This window comes from Mauremys reevesii, linkage group 25, assembly GCF_016161935.1.
Source record: "Mauremys reevesii isolate NIE-2019 linkage group 25, ASM1616193v1, whole genome shotgun sequence".
NCBI lineage: Eukaryota > Metazoa > Chordata > Testudines > Geoemydidae > Mauremys > Mauremys reevesii.
In genome coordinates, this window is record NC_052647.1 from 3,608,433 (window position 1) to 3,627,604 (window position 19,172).

Consider the following 19,172-nt stretch of genomic DNA (forward strand, 5'->3'; position numbering starts at 1 on the left):
CTGATACGTTTGAAGATCCAGTCTCCTGCTCCACAGCTGCTGGGAGGCAGAGGGAATGTTCAGAGGGCTCTGCTGCATCTGTCCTCCCCTGGAAACAGCCCTGGGTGCAGGGGTGTGAAACTGACCGGGTCTGTGATGGTCTCCCTGATTCCCACAGGCTGCCTAATAGCAGCAGTGAAACTGGAATCCACCTACAATGTAGCAAAGCCCTGAGCAGCTGTTAAGAGCTGTCTCTGCAGACTCAGGAAGATGGCACTGCCTCAGGATCAGTGTTTGGGATAGGACATCTTTATCACTGTGAGAGCACAACCTGCAAGGCTACAGAAATTCATGGTTCAGGTCCCAGGTTTTCTAGGGAAAGTGTCCCCTCCCCTGCTGGAGGAGCAGGGGTTTCAGGCTCTGCCTTAGACATTGATCAGGCCCTGGCTGTGATAATAGAGACCAGTATCATTATCCCTATTTTACAGATGGGGGAAACTGAGGCACAGAGAGGGGTTGCACAAGGTCACCCACCAGGCCAACAGAGGAGCTGGGACTAGAACCTGGATCTCCTAAGTCCCAGTCAGGTGCTGTATACACTAGGTCACGCTGTACTGGCAATTTCCTGAACATGTCCCGCTGGAGAGGGTGCTAGTGTAGGTTGGCCACTGACATTTCACCACAGTGCTGCACAGACCTGCCCTGAGCAGGAGAAATGCAGCTGCTGGCTACACTCGTATACTCCTGCTATCAGTGCTGCCATTAGGATGCCTTCAGATCAGCAGGGTAGGCAGAGCCTGCATCACGCAGCTCACAGGGGCCCTGTGACCTAATGCTCCCGTCCCATCTCCAGTGCAATAGTGCCTTGGCAAGGCTGGTGTGGGGGGATGCTTACAGAAGGGCAGCAGTTCAGGGAGGCTGATAGCTCTAGGGAAGAGGGGTGCAGAACGTTGCAGTTAGTTCAGCAAGTCTCTCACGTAAACAGCTCTTGGATTTAGAAATGATGTGCCAGCTGCATGCCAAGCCAGCTGCCTGTGCTCCTTTAACGCGCCTTCGGGAGTGGAGCAAAGCTATTGAGATCAGAGAACAGCTGCTCTCCTGAGTGCTGCCAAGGGACCTAAGCCTTGGCTTCCCTTCCCGCAGAGCCTGGCCAGCCTGGTGATTAAGGCTGGAGCTGAGAGAACGGTGCTCTGGAGTTCCAGCAGCAGGCTGTTGTTTTTCCCCGATTATTGATGTGGCTGCTAAGGACGATGTGGGCACGTCGCCTGCCTGCTCGCTCGGTGCGGGGGACCCTCTTGCACACACTGCTCGGTTGATTTCCCAGAAGGCCCCATGAAGGGACGAAGGTGGCTGCTTTAGAGATGATGAAGGTGCAGTTCGAACTCGAGCCCCTGACCAGGACAGGGGCAAGTTGTTCCTCCCATTAGAGCTGCTCACTGGAGCCAGCCTGTGCTAGCACGAGGAGACGCTGTCCTATGATAACTCTGCCTGCGTTAATTGTTGGGTCCATCCTGTATTCCAGCTGAGTGGTGCTCAGAACATCTGGGTTCTATTTCTGGCTTTGCCACCAGCCTGCCCTGTGACCCTGGGCAAGTCCCTTCCTTGCTTTGCACCTTAGTTTCCTCTCCTGCCCTTTGGCTGTTGGGACTGTGACCTCTTTGGGGCGGCACTGTCTCATTGTGTGTAGGTAGGGCACCTAGTGCAGCTGGACCCTCCATCTGAAGTGGGGCCTCGGGGGCTACCGTAAAACTACTAATAGCTGCCTGGTAGGAGACACTCTGTAGCTGATCCTGCCCACGCTGTGAGGGCAGAGGGGTTCCCGTGCAGAACGACCCGGGTCAGATATGATAACCAGGATTTCCCCGTCATGAGCTGCGTGATGCTGCTTCGCTCCTGACACATGTCGTTGTTTGTAAAGGCCACAGGATAGCAGAAGAGTCCCTGGCAGGTGCCATGGGGCCAGCACATGGTTGCTCCCTAGGCACGTGTGCAGGGCTTGGTCCCATAACCGATGCGCAGGTCCCATTTCCATCTCGGCCTCGGGCAGCGACAGCCCGTGTGTTTGATCCCCAGAGCGATGGGGGCCATGTAGAGAGAGCTGGGACTAGAACAGAACCCAGGAGTCCGGACTCCCAGGCTGGTGCTCATCCCTCTGGGGGCTGCTTTGCGGCCTGCTGGATCTGAGTGGGAAGTTCTGGATCTGATGCGAACCCTGTTCCTCCTTCTGATTGGCTATTTCCTCCTGCTGCTTTGTCTCCTTAGCATTTTCCCATCGCCCCAGAGCAATCTCTGAGCTGGGCTGTGCAGAGCCTGTCATTCCATCTGCTAGGAGATGAGTTTGCTGGGGCTCAGGCCCCCGCACAGTGGAGAGGGGGTCACGCGGCATGTTCTGTTCTCATCCCTGCAGTATTTCCGCGCCTCCCAGTTGTTCACTAAGCTCCATGACTAACCTCTGTCTCATGAGGTTCATTCTTTCATCCTCTCCCTCTGGGGAGAATTGTGTGCGCTGTGGAGGGGTTTGCTTTGTTGTTTAACTGTCCACACTGCTCTGTGTTTATATCAGAGAAGGCCAGTTGGAGGAGGGCACCTGGCACTTGGAGCAGGAAATGGGGAGGTTTGGAATGGTCTTTAGCTCATGTGGCGGGTAGTTCCACTGTCTGGAACTGGCCCCTAGGGAAGCCTTGTCTCTTGCACAGCTTCACCCTCATGGCAGAAAGTGCCCTGGGGCCTGACAAGCAGAGCTGTCGACCATGGTCCCCCTGTGTTAGGCAACCTGGGCTGAGGCTATGGAGCGCCTTGGAGAGAAGGATCGAGCCCTGGACCTCGACTCGATTAACCCCACAGCTGGTTGCTGTGCTGGCGATCTCAGCAGAGAGGCCATGAGTGAGTGGGCTACGAGAGCGAACTCCGCTCCCCTGCCAGGTCCAGGCTGGGGCACAGCAGGGCGCTGTGTGCATGTGCGTACGCGTGTTCCCTTGTTGCTGCCCGTGCCATATCTGTGCTGCAGGGAGATGGAGACCTTGGTCTCAGCACTGTCCGCAGAGCCCCTTTCGCCAGCACTAGTGCCCATGACACCCCCCTCCCCCCGCCAAGCCCCGGTGCCACCCAGCTCACTCGGCGCCACCCAGCAGCGGATCCAGGCAGCTCCGAGAGCCGTCTGTTCTCCAGGAGCAGCGGCACTTTGGCTTGTTGACACTATACTTGTGCCCAGGGCACCGGAAGCATGGTTCCCCCCCAGCTCTAGGCGAATGGGTTAGCAATATGAGTCTCTCCACATGCCACGGGAGCCCCCTGGGCTGGTCGTGCCGCTCTCGGCTGCTTGGTGTTCCAGTGCTGGCTCGTGGCGGCGTGCTGCATGGCGCCCTGCTAGGGGATGGCAGGGTTATGGTCGTTGTTCGGTGAATCGCGCCTGTCCGCAAGCACCTGCTATCTCCCAGGGTGCCACGGTGCGTCAGGGACTCCATGTATCCCAGCCTCGCTGAAATGCAGCCACCTCTGGGGTGGAGAGCAACAGCCAGCGCAGTGCAAGGAGGGGAGATTGCTACCGGGGCCTCTGGGACTTCTGGTGTCCACGCAGAATGGACAGGGCGTTAGGATCTAATCCAGGAGATGCTGTCGGTGGCAAGAAACTCTGTGTCCGTAACTGTGACGTTCCTGATTGCGAATCAGGATGTTGGTTACAAATCTTCAAAATGCCACAAGTGATTTAGGAACCTAAATCCCATGGGTGGAGGCTCCTAAACAACTTAGGCTCTGTGGTCACTAAGTGCTTTTAAGCTGTGTGCCCCTCCTGGTCATGCTGGTCTCTGTGAGCTGGGGGCCCGGCTTGCCCAGGGCAGTGGGACGGGAGGCAGAGAGCTGCGGAGAGGAGTCTGAACCCAGGCAGGGGTGGCAGTGCCTGGGAGCTTTCCCTGCCCAAGGCTCTTGGCTGGCCTGGGGGAATGCATTAGCAGGTGCAGTTCAGTGGCTCTCAGACAGGCACCTGCATCGGGAACAGCCTCTGGTTAGCAGCCCAGTTGGGATCCGGTCTGCTCTTGGCCTGAATGCCCCTCGAAGGGAGGGTGGAGGCACCGCAGCTGGGTGGGCTGAGGGCATTGGCCATGCTACACCTGCTTAGTGGCTAGCAGCCTCCAGGGCTGGCACTCCACGACCTTCTGCTGCAACTCACCGAGGCTGCAGAAAGTGGATTCACTGTGCCGGCTCCGTCATATGGAGAAGGGCAGGTTGGCCATGAGTCCAGCCAGAGGATCTCGGCCACCCCTTCGCCTCCCTCTGGGTGTCACAGCCCAGGGGCATCCACTCCAGCGTGAGTGGTCAGCGAGAGATCCAGGGGGGTCAGGCTAGATGATGGGGACGTGCTTTGGTGAGGCCGAGGCACCAGATTCTCGGCAGCAGGTACAGGCCTAGGTGAGCCAGGGTGTTCCTGGCAGATGATGGGGCTGCTGGAAGGAGCAGTGGGGCTGGTTTCTAATCCCCTGGCCCAGTCCTGTGCCAAGGCCATTAATGCATTAGCAGCTTCACTCTTCTGTACACAGCATCTGCGCAGCATGACGTGTGTTCTGGCCTTGGCACCAGCATTTGGCATGCCCCAAGTGCCAGGTGCTCCAGGGCCTCGCCGAGAATGAACCCGTTCTGCCGACAGCCTCAGGGCGACACTCTAGAGACCAGCAACAGTGTGTTCTCCCCAAATCTCTCCTTCCTGCCATACTGCGCAGCTGACTGGCGGCTCTCTTCTCCCCAGTGGTGGCCGCATTTTAACCATGCAGAGACTGCACTCTGGGATCTCAGTGGCTATAGACAGGGGCGTGGGAGGATAGCAAATGATTGTGTGTATTCAAGGGCTTCTCTCACGAGCATGGGGGCCAAAGGGAATTAAAAGCTGAGCTCTCTGCATCGTGGTGGCGACTTCCAGCAGGGTGGTCATTACCTAGAGCTCGTGGTTAAGTCCTTGTTTTCATGTGTCCCCTCCGGGCTGTGACGAGGATTGTGCCAGTCCCATGCCCATCTTGAGGAGGGTCTGAGAGCACATCTGCTTTTAGCGGGCAGTGGGGGCCTGGCTGGCTCGGAGGGGCAGGACTGGCCAGCAATCACTCAATCTAGGCTAATAGTTATTAGTGAGTTCTGTCTTCCCACTGACAGCACCATTTCTTGGGAGCTCCCTGGAGATTTGGGGAGCATGGTGTCTGTGTGTGTGGCGGGGGGGGGGGGCAGCAAATGGTCTCGGTGGATGCCCAAGTATAGCCAGAATGGTTACACTGCATCGCTGTGTGACCTCAGTGAGTCCCCATCCCCTGCCTCAGTTTCCCTATCTGGAAGAATGGGTTGTACCTCCTTCGCAGGGGCTGGGTGAGACATTCTCTGAGCGAACTCCCCTGCCCTGCTCTCCACTCTTGTGCTGAGGGATTCAGGCTGAGCTGAAAACACAGGGAAGGGAATGGGCCTCACTGGTCTCTGGCTCCTGCTAGGTAGCATCAGGGTTCTGGGAAGTCCATCTGGATTCTACAGGAGCACTGAGCATGGCCCCTGCTATCCTGGGTGTGGGTGGGTGGGTGGGTGGGGGGGAAGGTCAGGGAGAGGTTGCAGCTCTGGGACACTCCAGTAGTCCTCCAGCGTCCGGCTGGCCCCTTTTTCGGACCACCACCTCGTCACCGTGACGGCCTCTCTATGCGCGGAGAGGCCGGGGCCGGCCTATTGGCACTTCAGCAACAGCACCCAGGAGCCTGTCCATGGAACATGCAACTGCTGGCCCCTCTCCTCTGCCTAGTGGTGCTGCCCCCTGCTATTGGTCTGGGTCTGTTCTGTGACCTTTCTCCCACCACCTCAGTGCTGCAGCAACCAGTTGCTGATCGGCAAGAGGCTGACGTGCCTGGGCTTACAGGGCTGATCCATCTGCCCCCTCCCTGGGCCCTTCCCCAGAGGCCTAGCATGGTTGCAGAGCCAGGGGGCAGCTTGTTAGATCTTAGCTTCACACGACTCTGGAAACCACGGCCCTAGGTGGTTGCCTAGCTGCCTTTATCTCTGCTCTGCCCGGCCGCGAGTCACCCCTGCGCAGGAAGTGACTTGCCAATAGAAATGTGGGTTGTGCTGCAAAGATAATTTGTTCCCTGGACGGATGCAGTTCTATAGCCACAGCCCCCAGGCCAGCCCTGCGAGTGCTGATGGCTCCAGCGCTGAGGCTGCCTCTGCTGTGGGCCTGCTTGGATATTAAGGAGAGCAAACCCAGTCCGCTCATGTCCTCAAGCGGGACAGGCCGGAAGCCCAGGCCAGGGATGGCTGCTGCTCCTTGGAGGCTTACCCTTGATCAGCTTGGCCTCCGTTGCCTTGTGCATGCTGGAGTCTGAGGTGTTCGTTGCTATGTGTTAGTCCTTGTCTTCTGGCAACACCCTGACCCGCTGTGAGGGCTGCGTTACTTCAGAAGCCCAACCCACGGCTGAATCTCCAGCCCAGGCTGCAGTGGACAGGGCCTGTGACTAAATCCAGACCACAGACCTGGGGTTTAAAAAGATGCTTCGAAAGTGGATTCAGTTCTGATGTTCCACGGTTGCCCCCAGAACTGGGACAGAGCAAAAGTGGCCCACAGTTCAAGACGGCCAGTGGTGCTAATAACCCTTAGCTCTTCTCTTAGCTTCTCCTCAGTAAATTGCATGATTAGGAGGGCCTGACACGTGACTTTGAATACTTGGGGTGGGCCATACTGCCCCGGTTCAAGCGGGGGTGTCTCTGAACAGGAATAGCAGGGGGCTGCAGGTCAGGAGTGAGGGGCATCTGCAGAGCTGTGAGGCGGGGAACCCAGGACTGGAACAGCTGTGGGTCAGGAGTTAGGGGCACTGGCGGAGTTGGGAATGGGTGGAAGGCCAGGGCTGGGGTAGCAGGGGGCTGCGGACAGGAGTGAGGGGCACTGGCAGAGCTGGGAATGGGGGGGAGCCCAGGGCTGGGGTGGCAGGGGGCTGCGGACAGGCGTGAGGGGCACGGGCAGAGCTGGGAAGGGGGGGGAGCCCAGGGCTGGGGTAGCAGGGGGCTGCGGACAGGAGTGAGGGGCACTGGCGGAGCTGGGAGTGGGGGGGAGCCCAGGGCTGGGGTAGCAGGGGGCTGCGGACAGGAGTGAGGGACACTGGCAGAGCTGGGAATTGGGGGGGAGCCCAGGGCTGGGGTAGCAGGGGGCTGCGGACAGGAGTGAGGGGCACTTGCGGAGCTGGGAGTTGGGGGGAGCCCAGGGCTGGGGTAGCAGGGGGCTGCGGACAGGAGTGGGGGGGAGCCCAGGGCTGGGGTAGCAGGGGGCTGCGGACAGGAGTGAGGGGCACTGGCACAGCTGATGGGGGCAGCCCAGGGCTGGCGTCGGGGGCCGTAGCTGCAGTTCAGGGTCAAAATGCCTGAGCAGAATTGTGTGAAGAAAGCAAGTTTCTTGTCTGCCTTCGCCATGTCTGGATCCAGTCTGTGCTGCCAGCCCCTTACCTTGCACTAGAGCCCCACGTGCCCGGCGAACGGGGCGCCTGTGTGCCGCAGGTGTAAAGGAACTGCAGGAAAGCAGCAGGGAGGCCAGCGCGCCCTGGTGCAGAATAGCCCCTGGAGCCTCATTTGGGCCGAGCAGCCAAGTCCTGATGGGCTAGGGGTGGGGTAGGGAGAGACGTGGCTTGAGTTACAGGGAAACGTAGTGTGTTGGGCAGTGCGCTCCCGCACACCCGCTACCAGGAGTGAGTGAGAGCACAGGTCAGGGGCTCGGGGCTATTGGGTCCTATTCCCAGCTTTGCCATGGACTCACTGTCTAACCTTGGGGAAAGGACTTCTGCTCCCCAGGCCTCAGTTTCCTCACTCTGCAATGGGGATAATGCCCACCACTGAGGAGGCCGAGGCTCACTCGGTTAACACTTGCGTAGCCCTTGGCAGTGTTACTCCATCCGTACCTATGTCCTGACACCTTCCTTCATTGGGGCGGCTGCTTCTGGGGAGGGTTGACCTCTGTGTCGCAGCTCGAGCAGCAAGGCCCCAATTGGGGAGCTTGCAGGGTGGTTTAGCTGTGGCAAGCCAAGGCCAGGGCTCCGTGTCTTCCCCCCCACCCCCTGCCCTCCACCTCCAGCCGTGGGGGGAGCTGGGCTCCTCCTCCGGGGCTCCTTCGCCTCTGATGTCCTGCAGCATCTGTCTGCAGCATGATCTCCCAGGGTCGGGACCCTGCAGACTGCGGCTTCTGGCTGCTCCGTGATGACTTGGGCTGTGGGCGCTGGGCCACGTGGCCGGAGCTCCAGATGTTTCAGCTTCTTTGGCAATGTGCCCTGTTGTGGACGGACACTTCCTGCAGCCCCATTTGAAGCACTTGGGCTGGAAGATCTCCCCCGCGTGGCAGCAATTGGAGAAGCGCAGTGTAGGTGCGGGGGGCACCAAGCTCTTACTGCCACGTTGGTCCTGCCCCACTCGGAGCAACCTCCCTGCCATGGCATTAGATGCGCCAAGAGCCCAGCGGAATTACCCTCACTTGCTTTTGTCCCCTGAATGTTGGCAGAGGTGCCCCCTGCTTTCTGAGCTGCCCTTCCCCCACCCTGCTGCTCCAATGTCACTAGCTGGCTCGTTCTTCCAGGGATGTGATTTGCATGTGCTGCTGCTGGTTGCTTAGCCCGGCCTGCCCCTTCTCCGGTGCCTGGCCTCCCCCACGCTCCCAGCACTGTGGCCGTAGCCTTTCGAACTGATCAGACTGGGTTTTGGAGCCTTTCTCGCTACCCACACTAGCATGGGCACGTGTGTTGGAGGCCGAGCTGACTGTGGTGTTCATGCTGAATCGGGCATTCTTTAAAGCCCCAGCATCTATGGGCTTCTCTGCACATTCGACCCCAGGGCAGCTGTGCCGCGGTAGCGCTGTAGTGAAGACACTTCTGTCGGCGTGGTTAAGCCACATCCACGAGAGGCGGTAGCTATACTGACGGGAGAAGCCCTCCTGCCGACGTAGCACTGTCTACCCCAGGGGCTAGGTCGGTCTAACTGCGTCACTCGGGGGGGGGGGGGGGGGCAGGATGTGTGGATTTTTCACACTCCTGAGGGACGTAGTTATCCCAGTATAAGGCTGTAGTGTAGACCTGGCCTAATGAACCTGTCCTGCACAAGTGAAAGGCTGTGATCTGTACAGCCAGCCCCTCCTGTGGAGCAGTCCCACTGAGGAGCAAGGAGGTGGATTTTATGACATCAGAGAGCCCGAGACTGGCACACTGCATCCAGCTCTGGGGTGCACAGTTTAAAAAGACCATGGGCAGCTTGGAGACGGTGCAGGGAGGAGCCACAGAACTGATCCAAGAGCTGGAGCAAAGGCCAGCCAGGGAGAGGCCTAGAGCTCAGCCGCCTTAGCGCCTCGGGGAGGAGAAGGGACTTGATTTCAGTGTCTGAGTCCTTTCCAGGGGAGAACAATACTGGGTGCCAACGAGCTTTTCAATGTAGCGGGGAAGGCAGAGCAAGAACCACTGGCTGGACGTTGGAGCCAGACCAGATCAGATTGGAAATAAGGCACCGATTTTGCAGTGGGAGGGTAATTGATGCCCCCCGACGAGGGGTGGATTCGCCATCTCTGGGGGTTTCAGAGCCAGCCTTTGCGGAAGAGGCTTTAGCCAAACGCAGGTAATTGGCTAAGTGCAGGGAGAAGTTCTCTGGCCTGTCGAACAGGACGTCGGTCTGGATGATTTGATGGTTCCGTCTGGCCTTACACTCACTCCCACCTGTCTCTTCTTTCCCCTGCCAGTTGTTGCATTTTTAACATCACAAATCTGGATTAGCTGCGGGCAGGGAAGGAAGAAGGCGGATTATCTGGTTTCAGTCCCAGCAATTGAGTTAATTCGGTTTTAGGTCCGGATTTGGAAGGACTCATTCAACGGCGCTGGCTAAAGAGGCTTCTCCTAAGTGGCACGTGGCTGCGTCGCATGGAAAGCTTTTGGTTTGGCTGCGGGGACAGTTTAACAGCTTGTCAGAGTTTGAGGGCAGTGTGGTCTAGGAGTCAGGACTCCTGGGTTCTATCCTTGCCTCTGGGAGGGGAGTGGGGTCTAGTGGTTAGAGCTAGGAATCAAGACTGTGGGAGAGAAGCATTCTCTAGTGCAGCAGTTCTCCAACTATGGGGCAGGTCTCCCAAGGGAGGCATGAGGATGTGTCATGGGAGGCGTGAGCTGTGTGCTTTTCAAGAGCACTGGCTGTCAGCCCCCAGTGGCAGGGGCTCATGCATAAGGGCCGTGCACTCCCGGGAGGCAGGAGCAAAGGGGCCAGCCACCCTCCCAGGCTCAGGCTCTGTCCCGCTGTCTCAATCCCTCTCTGGGGATGCGGTGGGGCTCTAGCTGTCAGCCCTAGGATGGCAGCAGCAGTGCAGAAGTAAGGGTGGTGTTGGGGTGCTAAGTCTGCTGTGAAAGGTGATGTTGATGAATATCATTTTTTCACATCGCTGTTCTTATTTCTGTGCAGCTGCTGCTCTCCGCTCTGCCTTTGGTGGGGGGCAGGGGGTATATGTACTTGAGGCGGGGTGGAGGCATGAACAACTGCAGACACAAAGAGAGGAGGCTTGATGAAATGCATGTGAGAACTGCTAGTGGTGAGGGCTGGTAGTCAGGACTCCTAGGTCGTATCCCAGGCTCTGTCACTGCCATACTGGCTACTCCTCAACCAGCAGCCTTAGAGACTGCAGGTAACACCAATATCAGCTGATGTGGTACTCAGCTGTTACCACTCTGTGCCTCGGTTTACCTGCCTTTAAAATGGGATCACCCATCTCACTGGGAGGCTGAGCGCTTCAGTTGTGAGGCACAGCTAGCCTTTGAAAATCCCCTGAGGAGCACATGGTCACTGCCCTGGCACCCTGTCCAGTCAGGGTCATAGCCCAGTCCAAGCGAGGGCGCAGTGTTAATTACCCAAGAGCTATAAACCTGTTCTCTGTGCCACTCTCCTCCGGCGTTACCAATGTGATTTGCCTGTATGTTGTATCTCCTCCCTTCACACCTCTAGGCTGTGAGCCTGTCAGGGCAGGGATCTGCTCCGATCCGTGTCTGCACAGCACCCTGCCAGTTCATCACAGGGACTTTTACAGCCCCTGTTACCGCAGTGGTGATGTGCTGAGGCATGGCCAGGCTCTTATACCCATTGCACAGAGACCAGTGGCAGACTAGAAATGGAACCTTGGTCTCCCACGTCCTGAGCTCTTGTCACTCACCACAGGGCCGGCCTTCTCTGATGGGCGGCTGCCTGCAGAACCAATATGCCCTTTGCTGAAACTAGGCCATTGTAAGTGTCTCTTGCTCAAACCCTCTACGGCCCCAGAAAGGCAGCCTGAGCTCTTGTTCCAGAGATGTCTCGTCTGCCTCCAGCCGGGCACTGGCTGCCCTGCTGTTCTCCATTGTGTGCTGTGCACATGATCCTGCAGGAAGAAGGTGCTCCCGGCGCTGGGACCCTCTGGGAAATGAGCCTGGTGGCTGCAGAACCTCCACTTGGCTTCTACGTGGAAGCTCTTTGGAGCTCGGGAGGTCTTTGTATTCTGTATTTGTACAGCGCCTGGCGCAAGAGGGCCTGGTGTGACTGGGGCTCCTAGGCTGTACCATGACACCCTTAGTAAATAATGTACAGTGCCAAGCACAGCTGGGCCATGACTCGAGGTCCTAGATAGGATTATAAGCCTGGATAAGGGAGCTGCTGAAGGGTCTAACCAGTAGGCTGGGATCTTTCCTGTACGGGGCTAAATGGCTACAAAGATAAAATAGCAGCAGGAAAGTTAAGAGCAACAAGCAGGAGGAGAGCGGCGAGATGCAGGGGGCTGATCCAGGCGGCAGCAGCTGCAGGGAAGGAGGCTCTTGTCTTGTGCCCGCTGGGAAGGGAGTAGAGAGACACGAGGGTGTCTTTGGCCCAGCTCCTGAACTCCCAGGGGGCCCCAGCAGGGCCTGGAGAGGCTGCTCGCTGTGAGCTGGAGCAGAGGAGACCAGCGCTTTTGTAGAGTCTCAGGCCTTGGGGATGCTCTAGCTGTGGTTGGAAGCAGAGCAACTCAGATGGCACCGCCCCTTGTTGATCATGTGATGAGAAGGCCCCGCCCCATGCCCTGGCAAGGAGACGGGAGGGAACAGGTTTGTGTTAGCAGGTGCCTAGCGAAACTGACACATGCTTGGAGCGGCCCCAGATTCTCCTGCGGCAGCCCCGTCTGTCTCTCTGTCTGGTGTCCCTCATGTTGTCCTCCAGCAGGGCCAGGCAGGGAGTTACGGCTCCTGATTCTGCAGCCAGGCCTGCATTTCTTGCTTCACCGGATTCAGATGCGGAGAGACTCACAACCCCAAGTGAAGGATGGAACCAACTGGTGAATGCAGTTCAGCCTGCCTGGGGGATGGTCAGTGTGATGGCCCCAGCTGCTTTGGAAAGGAGTCTAGCTTGGCTTTGACATTGGTTAGAATTTAGGAAGGGGGTTTTGCCAAAGAGAACGGCCTTAGGGGCTGCAGGTGACACTACTTACAGCTGACCACTACTCGCCCTGAGCCATGCCCTACGGGACCAGCCAGAATCAGGCGCTTTGTAGGGGCAAAACAAACAGATGTATTATGGTAGCACCCAGGAGCCCCAGTCTTGGACCAAGGCCCCATTTTGCAAGGCGTTGTACATTATTCAAGAGGTGTATTATGGTAGTGCCCAGGAGCACCAGTCGTGGGCCTGGACCCCATTGTGCTGGGTGCTGTACATTATTTATTAGGTGTATTATGGTAGCACCCAGGAGTGCCAGTCAGGGTACCATTGTGGTGGCACAACAAAAAGATGGTACTTGGCCCAAAGAGCTGACGATCTAATTGCTTAGCTTGGCTGTGGAAGGTGCCCAGGAGACAGGTGGGCAGTTCCCTGAGCGGGGCATGCCTTGGAGGAGTTCTATGTGCAGGACTCAGGATTCAAAGTCTTTGTCGTGTTGTCGTCCCCCACACACAGTAGAGGGTCCCTGGATCCCCTCCACTCAAGAGGTGCCGGACAGGATTGGTTCTCTTGCTGCACAGGGCCAGATCCTTAGTTTAGCTGCGCTCATATCCAGCCTGGCAGAAAGGAAGGGGAATCAGAGCCATGGTCCATCTGGCCTGCCAGCCCACCACAATCGCTGACTGGGGGCTCTGCTAGGAGCACATCGCTAGCTGGCCCGAAAGCAGCCTCTGAGCCACTTCCCGAGGGGTCCTTCCACCAGCCAGTGGGTCCTGGCTCAGGGCACAGCCGTCCTGTCCGAGCCCCACCACTAATCCCCGTGTCTTTCCCTCGCAGAGATCCTCAGCGGAGTCATTCGCAGCGTGAAGAAGGAAGGAGAATGGAAGGTAAGCCGGCCAGGCCTCCTGCCCTGGTGTCCCCCTGGGGATATGCTGTATCCCTATATCGTGCTCCTGCCCCTCCACCCTCTTGGGATTCATTAGGAACCTGAGGTTTTCCATGCTGGATCAGATCCCTGCTCTGTCTAGCCCATCGTCCGTCCCCAGCTAGGCTTGGCTATGTCTGCCTTCCCGTTGTGCTGGATCAGACCCAGCTTGTCCAGCTAGCACCATATCTTCCCCCGCACACACACACCAGATCAGACCACTGGGCCCAGCGAGCCCAGTAATTCCCCCTCCCCGCCCCCCCGCCCCTCCTTACATTGGATCAGACAACTGGGCCTAGTGAGCCAGCCTGGGTGGGAAGAGGAGGAGGTGTGGACATGGTGCTCTCCTGCTCCTCCTCCACCCCAAGCATGGGGGCAGCATGCACCGTTGGGCAGGCAGGTTATTGAGCCCCCGGCATGGACTGGGCTGGGGTGTGTGGAGCAGGCCGGTGCAGCAGAGGGAGCACAGGGGACTAGCTTTCCCAGTGGCCGGATCTGGTACAGCGGGATACTGGGCTGCACAGGGCAATGGGTTCATTCGGCACGGCAGGAAGGCGGTGGAGATGTTGGGCCGATGGCCTACAGGGCTTTCCTAGGGGAACACGGAGACTCCCCTCGTTCCATTTCTCCGTGCCCTGCTCCTGGTTCTGTCCGAGGGCTGGGGAGCAGGTATCTGGTGGATCAGATCAGAGTACTGGGAGCTAGGACTCCTGGGTTCTGTCCCTGCCTCTTGCACTCACCCTGTCACCTGGGCGAAGAGGCTGATCTCCTCCAGTCTAGGAGGATAGAACCATTCCCAATGGCCGGGTGTCCCAGGTTTGTCTCCGTCTCCTACATCTTGTACCAGCCACTCTGCTCGGAGCCGCTCTCCCTGTAGCGCCTCACGCAGTCCTTAGCACGGTCAGCTCAGCCAAGTGCAGGCTTGGTAACGGCCCTGCCGCTCTGCTGTGGAAGGGCTGGGCCGGGAGCCGTCGGCTCTGCCGTTAGCAGTCGCTCTGCTCCCTTGGCTGTGCCGTGGATGATGATGGTGGGCGGCTGGGTTCAGGGCAGTGACTAGCTCCCCTCTCGCTACCTCAGGTGCTGATCATGGACCACCCCAGCATGCGCATCCTCTCGTCGTGCTGCAAGATGTCCGACATCCTGGCCGAAGGCATCACGAGTGAGTGGCCTTGGACGGCATCCCTCCCTCCCGTCTGCTCCCAGGACTCTGCCCCCACCCGCCAGGGCTCCCCTCTCCCTCGGATGCACGTCGCAGTCGGGGAGTTGACTTGTCTACGTTCACGTTTGCATCTAGTTTTCCCCCCTTTGCAGCCCCCTAGACGCCCTCCTTGTTCTTGGTACCTTTCCAGCCAGGTCTAGTTCCCTTAGCCCGGCGCTTTCAGCCCCTGGAGCCTCTTCACCGCTTTTCTCAGACTCCCGTTAACTCCTCACTGCTGCTCCCCCACGCTGCAGGCAGGGTCCTGGCTGGGGAGGGGGAATGCTGGCTCCCTGCTCCAGGGTGGAGGGCACAGAGCTGAGCCAGGACTCTAGCAGGGTGTCCCCAGCACGGTACAGAGGGATGTTCCCTCCCTGCTCCGTACTGTGGCAGCATCGCAGCCCACGGCCCCACATCAAAGCAGCTGCTGCATTGTAGCCTGTGGACCCCCCTGCCAGGGCCGGTGTAAGGATACTTTGGGCCCTAAGCAAAACTTCCACCTTGCGCCTCCCACCCCTCCCCCTCCCCCCAGAGCATTGATTATAAACTTTCAAAAATGAATACTGCATAATATGGCATTGTTCATTAGAATTAATACACGCTCGGCTTGAAAATTTATTAATTTCATTATTTAGTCTACATATTTAATGAAAATAAATGAATAACCTGACAGGGTGTGGGGCTGGCTGGCTTTGGGCAGGGGGGTGCGGCAGGGGTTGGCTGGAGGCGGGATGCGGGGCTGGCTGCGGGTACGGCAGGGGGGTACGGCAGGGGTTGGCTGGAGACAGGGGGGTGTGGGGCTGGCTGCAGGCAGGGCAGTGGTTGGGGGGGTGGCTGGAGACGGGGTGTGGGGCTGGCTGGAGACGGGGTGTGGGGCTGGCTACGGGCTGGAGACGGGGTGTGGGGCTGGTTGGAGATGGCGTGTGGGGCTGCCTGCAGGCTGGCTGGAGACGGGTGTGGGGCTGGGTGCAAGCAGGGCAGGGGTGCGGGGTTGGCTGGAGACGGGTGCGGGGCTGGCTGCGGGCGGGGCAGGGGTGCGGGGTTGGCTGGAGACGGGTGCGGGGCTGGCTGCGGGCGGGGCAGGGGGTGCGGGGTTGGCTGGAGATGGGGCGGGGCTGGCTGCGGGCGGGGCAGGAGGTGCGGGGCTGGCTGCAGGCGGGTGTGGGGCTGGCTGCAGGCGGGGCAGGGGGTGCGGGGTTGGCTGGAGACGGGGTGCGGGGCTGGCTGCGGGCGGGGCAGGGGTGCGGGGTTGGCTGGAGACGGGTGCGGGGCTGGCTGCAGGCGGGGCAGGGGTGCGGGGTTGGCTGGAGACGGGGTGGGGGGCTGGCTGCGGGCGGGGGGGCGGGGACCCGGGCCATCCCGAGAGATGCTGGGGCCCTACGCAGCCCCCCCCGCGGTGGGGGGGGTGATGCCTGAGGTCTCGGGTGGTGGAGGGGGCGCCCCAGGGGTCAGGGGGGGGGGGGGGGGGCTGGGCTGGCTTGGGGGCAGGGCAACCACTCCCCGGCGGCGCGGCTGGGGCCGGGTCCTGCACTTCCCCCCGCTGGTGAGTGCAGCCCCGTCCCTGCTGCAGAGCTCAGGGGAGTGGGGGCGGGGCGGGGCTGAGCAGGGGCGGGGGCAGAGCAGCAGGGAGCAGCGCAGCGCCCCCGGCGGCCGGAGGAGGAATGACATCACTTCCCGGCCAGCCGGAGCAGATCAAAGCTGCAGCGTCGGGTGAGCATCCCAGACATTTTGGGCACCGCTTTTTGGCGCCCTCAAATCTTGGCGCCCTAGGCGGCTGCCTAGTTTGCCTAATGGTTGCACCGGCCCTGCTACCAGCGAACATCCCTGTGCCCCTTGGGTTCCCCTCCCCCCATCCCGGTGGAGAGCGCCTGGGACGGGTGGGTAGGACACACTGACCTGCGCCCAATGTCTGCTCTCTCCTAGTTGTGGAAGATATTAATAAGCGCCGGGAGCCAATCCCCAGCCTGGAGGCCATCTACCTGCTCAGCCCTGTGGAGAAGGTAGGAGCTCGGGCCTGGGGCAGGTGGATGGGGAGCAGGGGAGACCCCGGGGCAGCTCCTCGTGCTGCCTGGAGGTGGCGCTGTCTGGGGGGGATGCGCATCACAACGTCAGGATGGGAATGGGGCTAGTAGGGGCCCCCCAAGAGGCTGCTTCCCCGGAGCTGGGCTTCGTGTTCTTTGCCACGTGAGGCACAGACTGTCCTCCAGACCTCTCCACAGTGCAGTCCCATGGGGGTTGGATGGGATGGTGCAGCAGGCGGAGAGAGGCAACCTCAGCTAGGCTGACCAGATAGCAGGTGTGAAAAATCGAGACAGGAGTTGCGGGGTAATAAGAGCCTATAGAAGAAGAAAACCGAAATATCGGGACTGTCCCTATAAAATCGGGACATCTGGTCACCCTAACCTCAGCTGAGACTGAAAGCGAAGGAGAATCGCTGAGGCAGAGGCTCAGGTAGCAGGGGCTGCGGGGGAGGAGGCTCCTGTGTCTGCAGCCCAGAGGCGAGTGGAGGGAGACCAAGGGCAGAGGGCGCTGGTAGGACGAAGGGGAGCAGGGTGAAGCCCAGTGCCCGCGTGGGCTGTCTGCGGAGGGGGCGCTGTAAGAGAGGACTGCGAGCTGGGACCTGGGGCTCTGGACAGGGCAGCCAGGTCCTCACAGCTGCTTTCAAGTACCTGGAAAGGGGGTTCCAAAGAGGATGGATCTAGACTGTTCTCAGTGGTGGCAGATGACAGAACAAGGAACAATGGTCTCAAGTTGCAGCCGGGGAGGTCTAGGTTGGATATTAGGAAACACTATTTCACTAGGAGGGTGGTGAAGCACTGGAATGGGTTACCTAGGGAGGTGGTGGAATCTCCTTCCTTAGAGGTCTTTAAGGTCAGGCTTGACAAAGCCCTGGCTGGGCTGATTTAGTTGGGGTTGGCCCTGCTTTGAGCAGGGGGTTGGACTAGATGACCCCTGAGGTCCCTTCCAACCCTGATATTCTATGATTCTGTCACAATGGCCTGTCATGGAGTCCGAACAGCTTCCGAACACCCTGCCTGGATAGCTGGCGTGGCCAAGCTGCAGGTGCCCAGCGTGGCGGCCGGGGAGAGAGCAGGCCCTGATGGCAGCTGCCTGGGACGGCTGTTCCCTGGGCACTGGTCAGAGCCCACTTAGTACAGCTTCAAGGCTAATGCCAGGCCCCATCTGTGGCCGGGCACGGACACTTGTGTGCCAGCGAGAGATGTGGCTGGGCTCTGAGGATGTCCTGGACATGGGCACTTGCTCCAGTCGGGGAGGGAGCCCAGAGCCAGGGGGGTGAAAACCAGCCCACCTCCTGATGGCATCATGCTGGGCCCTGAGTCCCCAGGGGCTGGGCGTGGGTTGGGCCCTTCGGGCAGCAGGGAGGGGCCTCGGCTGGTGCTGATAACCCCCCTCTCCCCCCTTTGCAGTCGGTGCAGGCTCTGATCAGTGACTTCCGGGGCACCCCCACCTTCACCTACAAGGCGGCTCATGTCTTCTTCATGGACAGTGAGTATCGGGGTGCGGGGGATCCCCCAGCTGGGAGCCTGGCCAGCGGCACACTGGGGCCTGGGGGTGGGGGGGCTCTCTCTGCTTACAGGCCAGTGCACAGCACCCCGATTACGCTCTGCCCTCCTGCAGGGGGATGCAGCCCCAGCAGGCCAGACCAAACTACCTCACCTTTCCCTTCTCCCCCAGGGGGCCTGCCTCCAGCCAGCATGACTCTCAGACACATGTGGCGTGCGCCTAGAGAGGTGGCCTCTGGCTACCATTCCCAGCATGCATTGCTCCATCAGTCCCAACTGGGGGGATGGGACACCATCAGAATACCCAGTGTGTCAGGGTCACATTACAGCGGCAGGGGGAGCCCAAGTCCCCGTTCCTCCTCGTGCATCACCCTGAGTTGTACACTCCAGTCACTTCCCCCTGTGGAGGGGCTGAGGGCAGAGTGTGAGACAGGGGCTGTGTAGGAGAGATTGTGCCCCCCCCCCCCCTCGCTGCTGATGCTGCAGAAGGCGAGAACCCGGCGTGACTCTGGTTCCGGGGTGCTGGACTCATCATTGACTCCTGGCCCCGTCTGTGGGGCTGGAGCTGTGCTGGGGATCCTGAGCCCTGTGCCTGTCACCCCCACCCACTGCCTTTTCCTTACAGCCTGTCCTGAGCCTCTGTTCAATGAGCTGAGCAAGTCACGGATCACCAAGGCCATCAAAACCCTCAAGGAGATCAACGTGGCCTTCCTGCCCTACGAGAGCCAGGTGAGGGGTGGCTGGGCTTGGAGGGAGCGGGACTGGGGGGCGGGGGGGGCAGGCAGTGATGTACGACACCCCAGCCTGCCCCTGCCCTACGAGAGCCAGGTGAGGGGTGGCTGGGCTTGGAGGGAGCGGGACTGGGGGGGGGGCAGGCAGTGATGTACGACACCCCAGCCTGCCCCTGCCCTACGAGAGCCAGGTGAGGGGTGGCCGGGCTTGGAGGGAGCGGGACTGGGGGGGGGGGGGCAGGCAGTGAGGTACGACACCCCAGCCTGCCCCTGCCCTACGAGAGCCAGGTGAGGGCTTTGTGGGGATCAGGGCCGGGGAGCAGACGGCGACATACGACACCCCACCCTTAGTGTTCCACGTGGCTCGGGGGGAACCTTTCCCCTCTAGGGTCCAGGGTTTGACGCCAGCCCAGGGCAGCAGGGACTCA

General features: G+C 59.8%; 1 protein-coding gene across 1 annotated transcript in view; it reads left to right on the forward strand.

Annotated features, from left to right (window-relative positions):
* The window catches only part of LOC120391031 (syntaxin-binding protein 2-like), a 45,040-nt gene that overhangs the window by 10,415 nt on the left and 15,453 nt on the right, over positions 1 to 19,172 (forward strand). Inside the window, exons 2-6 of the mRNA XM_039514259.1 lie at positions 13,207 to 13,256; positions 14,372 to 14,453; positions 16,413 to 16,489; positions 17,918 to 17,996; positions 18,639 to 18,742. Of these exons, the coding sequence (XP_039370193.1) occupies positions 13,207 to 13,256; positions 14,372 to 14,453; positions 16,413 to 16,489; positions 17,918 to 17,996; positions 18,639 to 18,742 (392 nt within the window). The remainder of the gene's footprint in view (positions 1 to 13,206; positions 13,257 to 14,371; positions 14,454 to 16,412; positions 16,490 to 17,917; positions 17,997 to 18,638; positions 18,743 to 19,172) is intronic.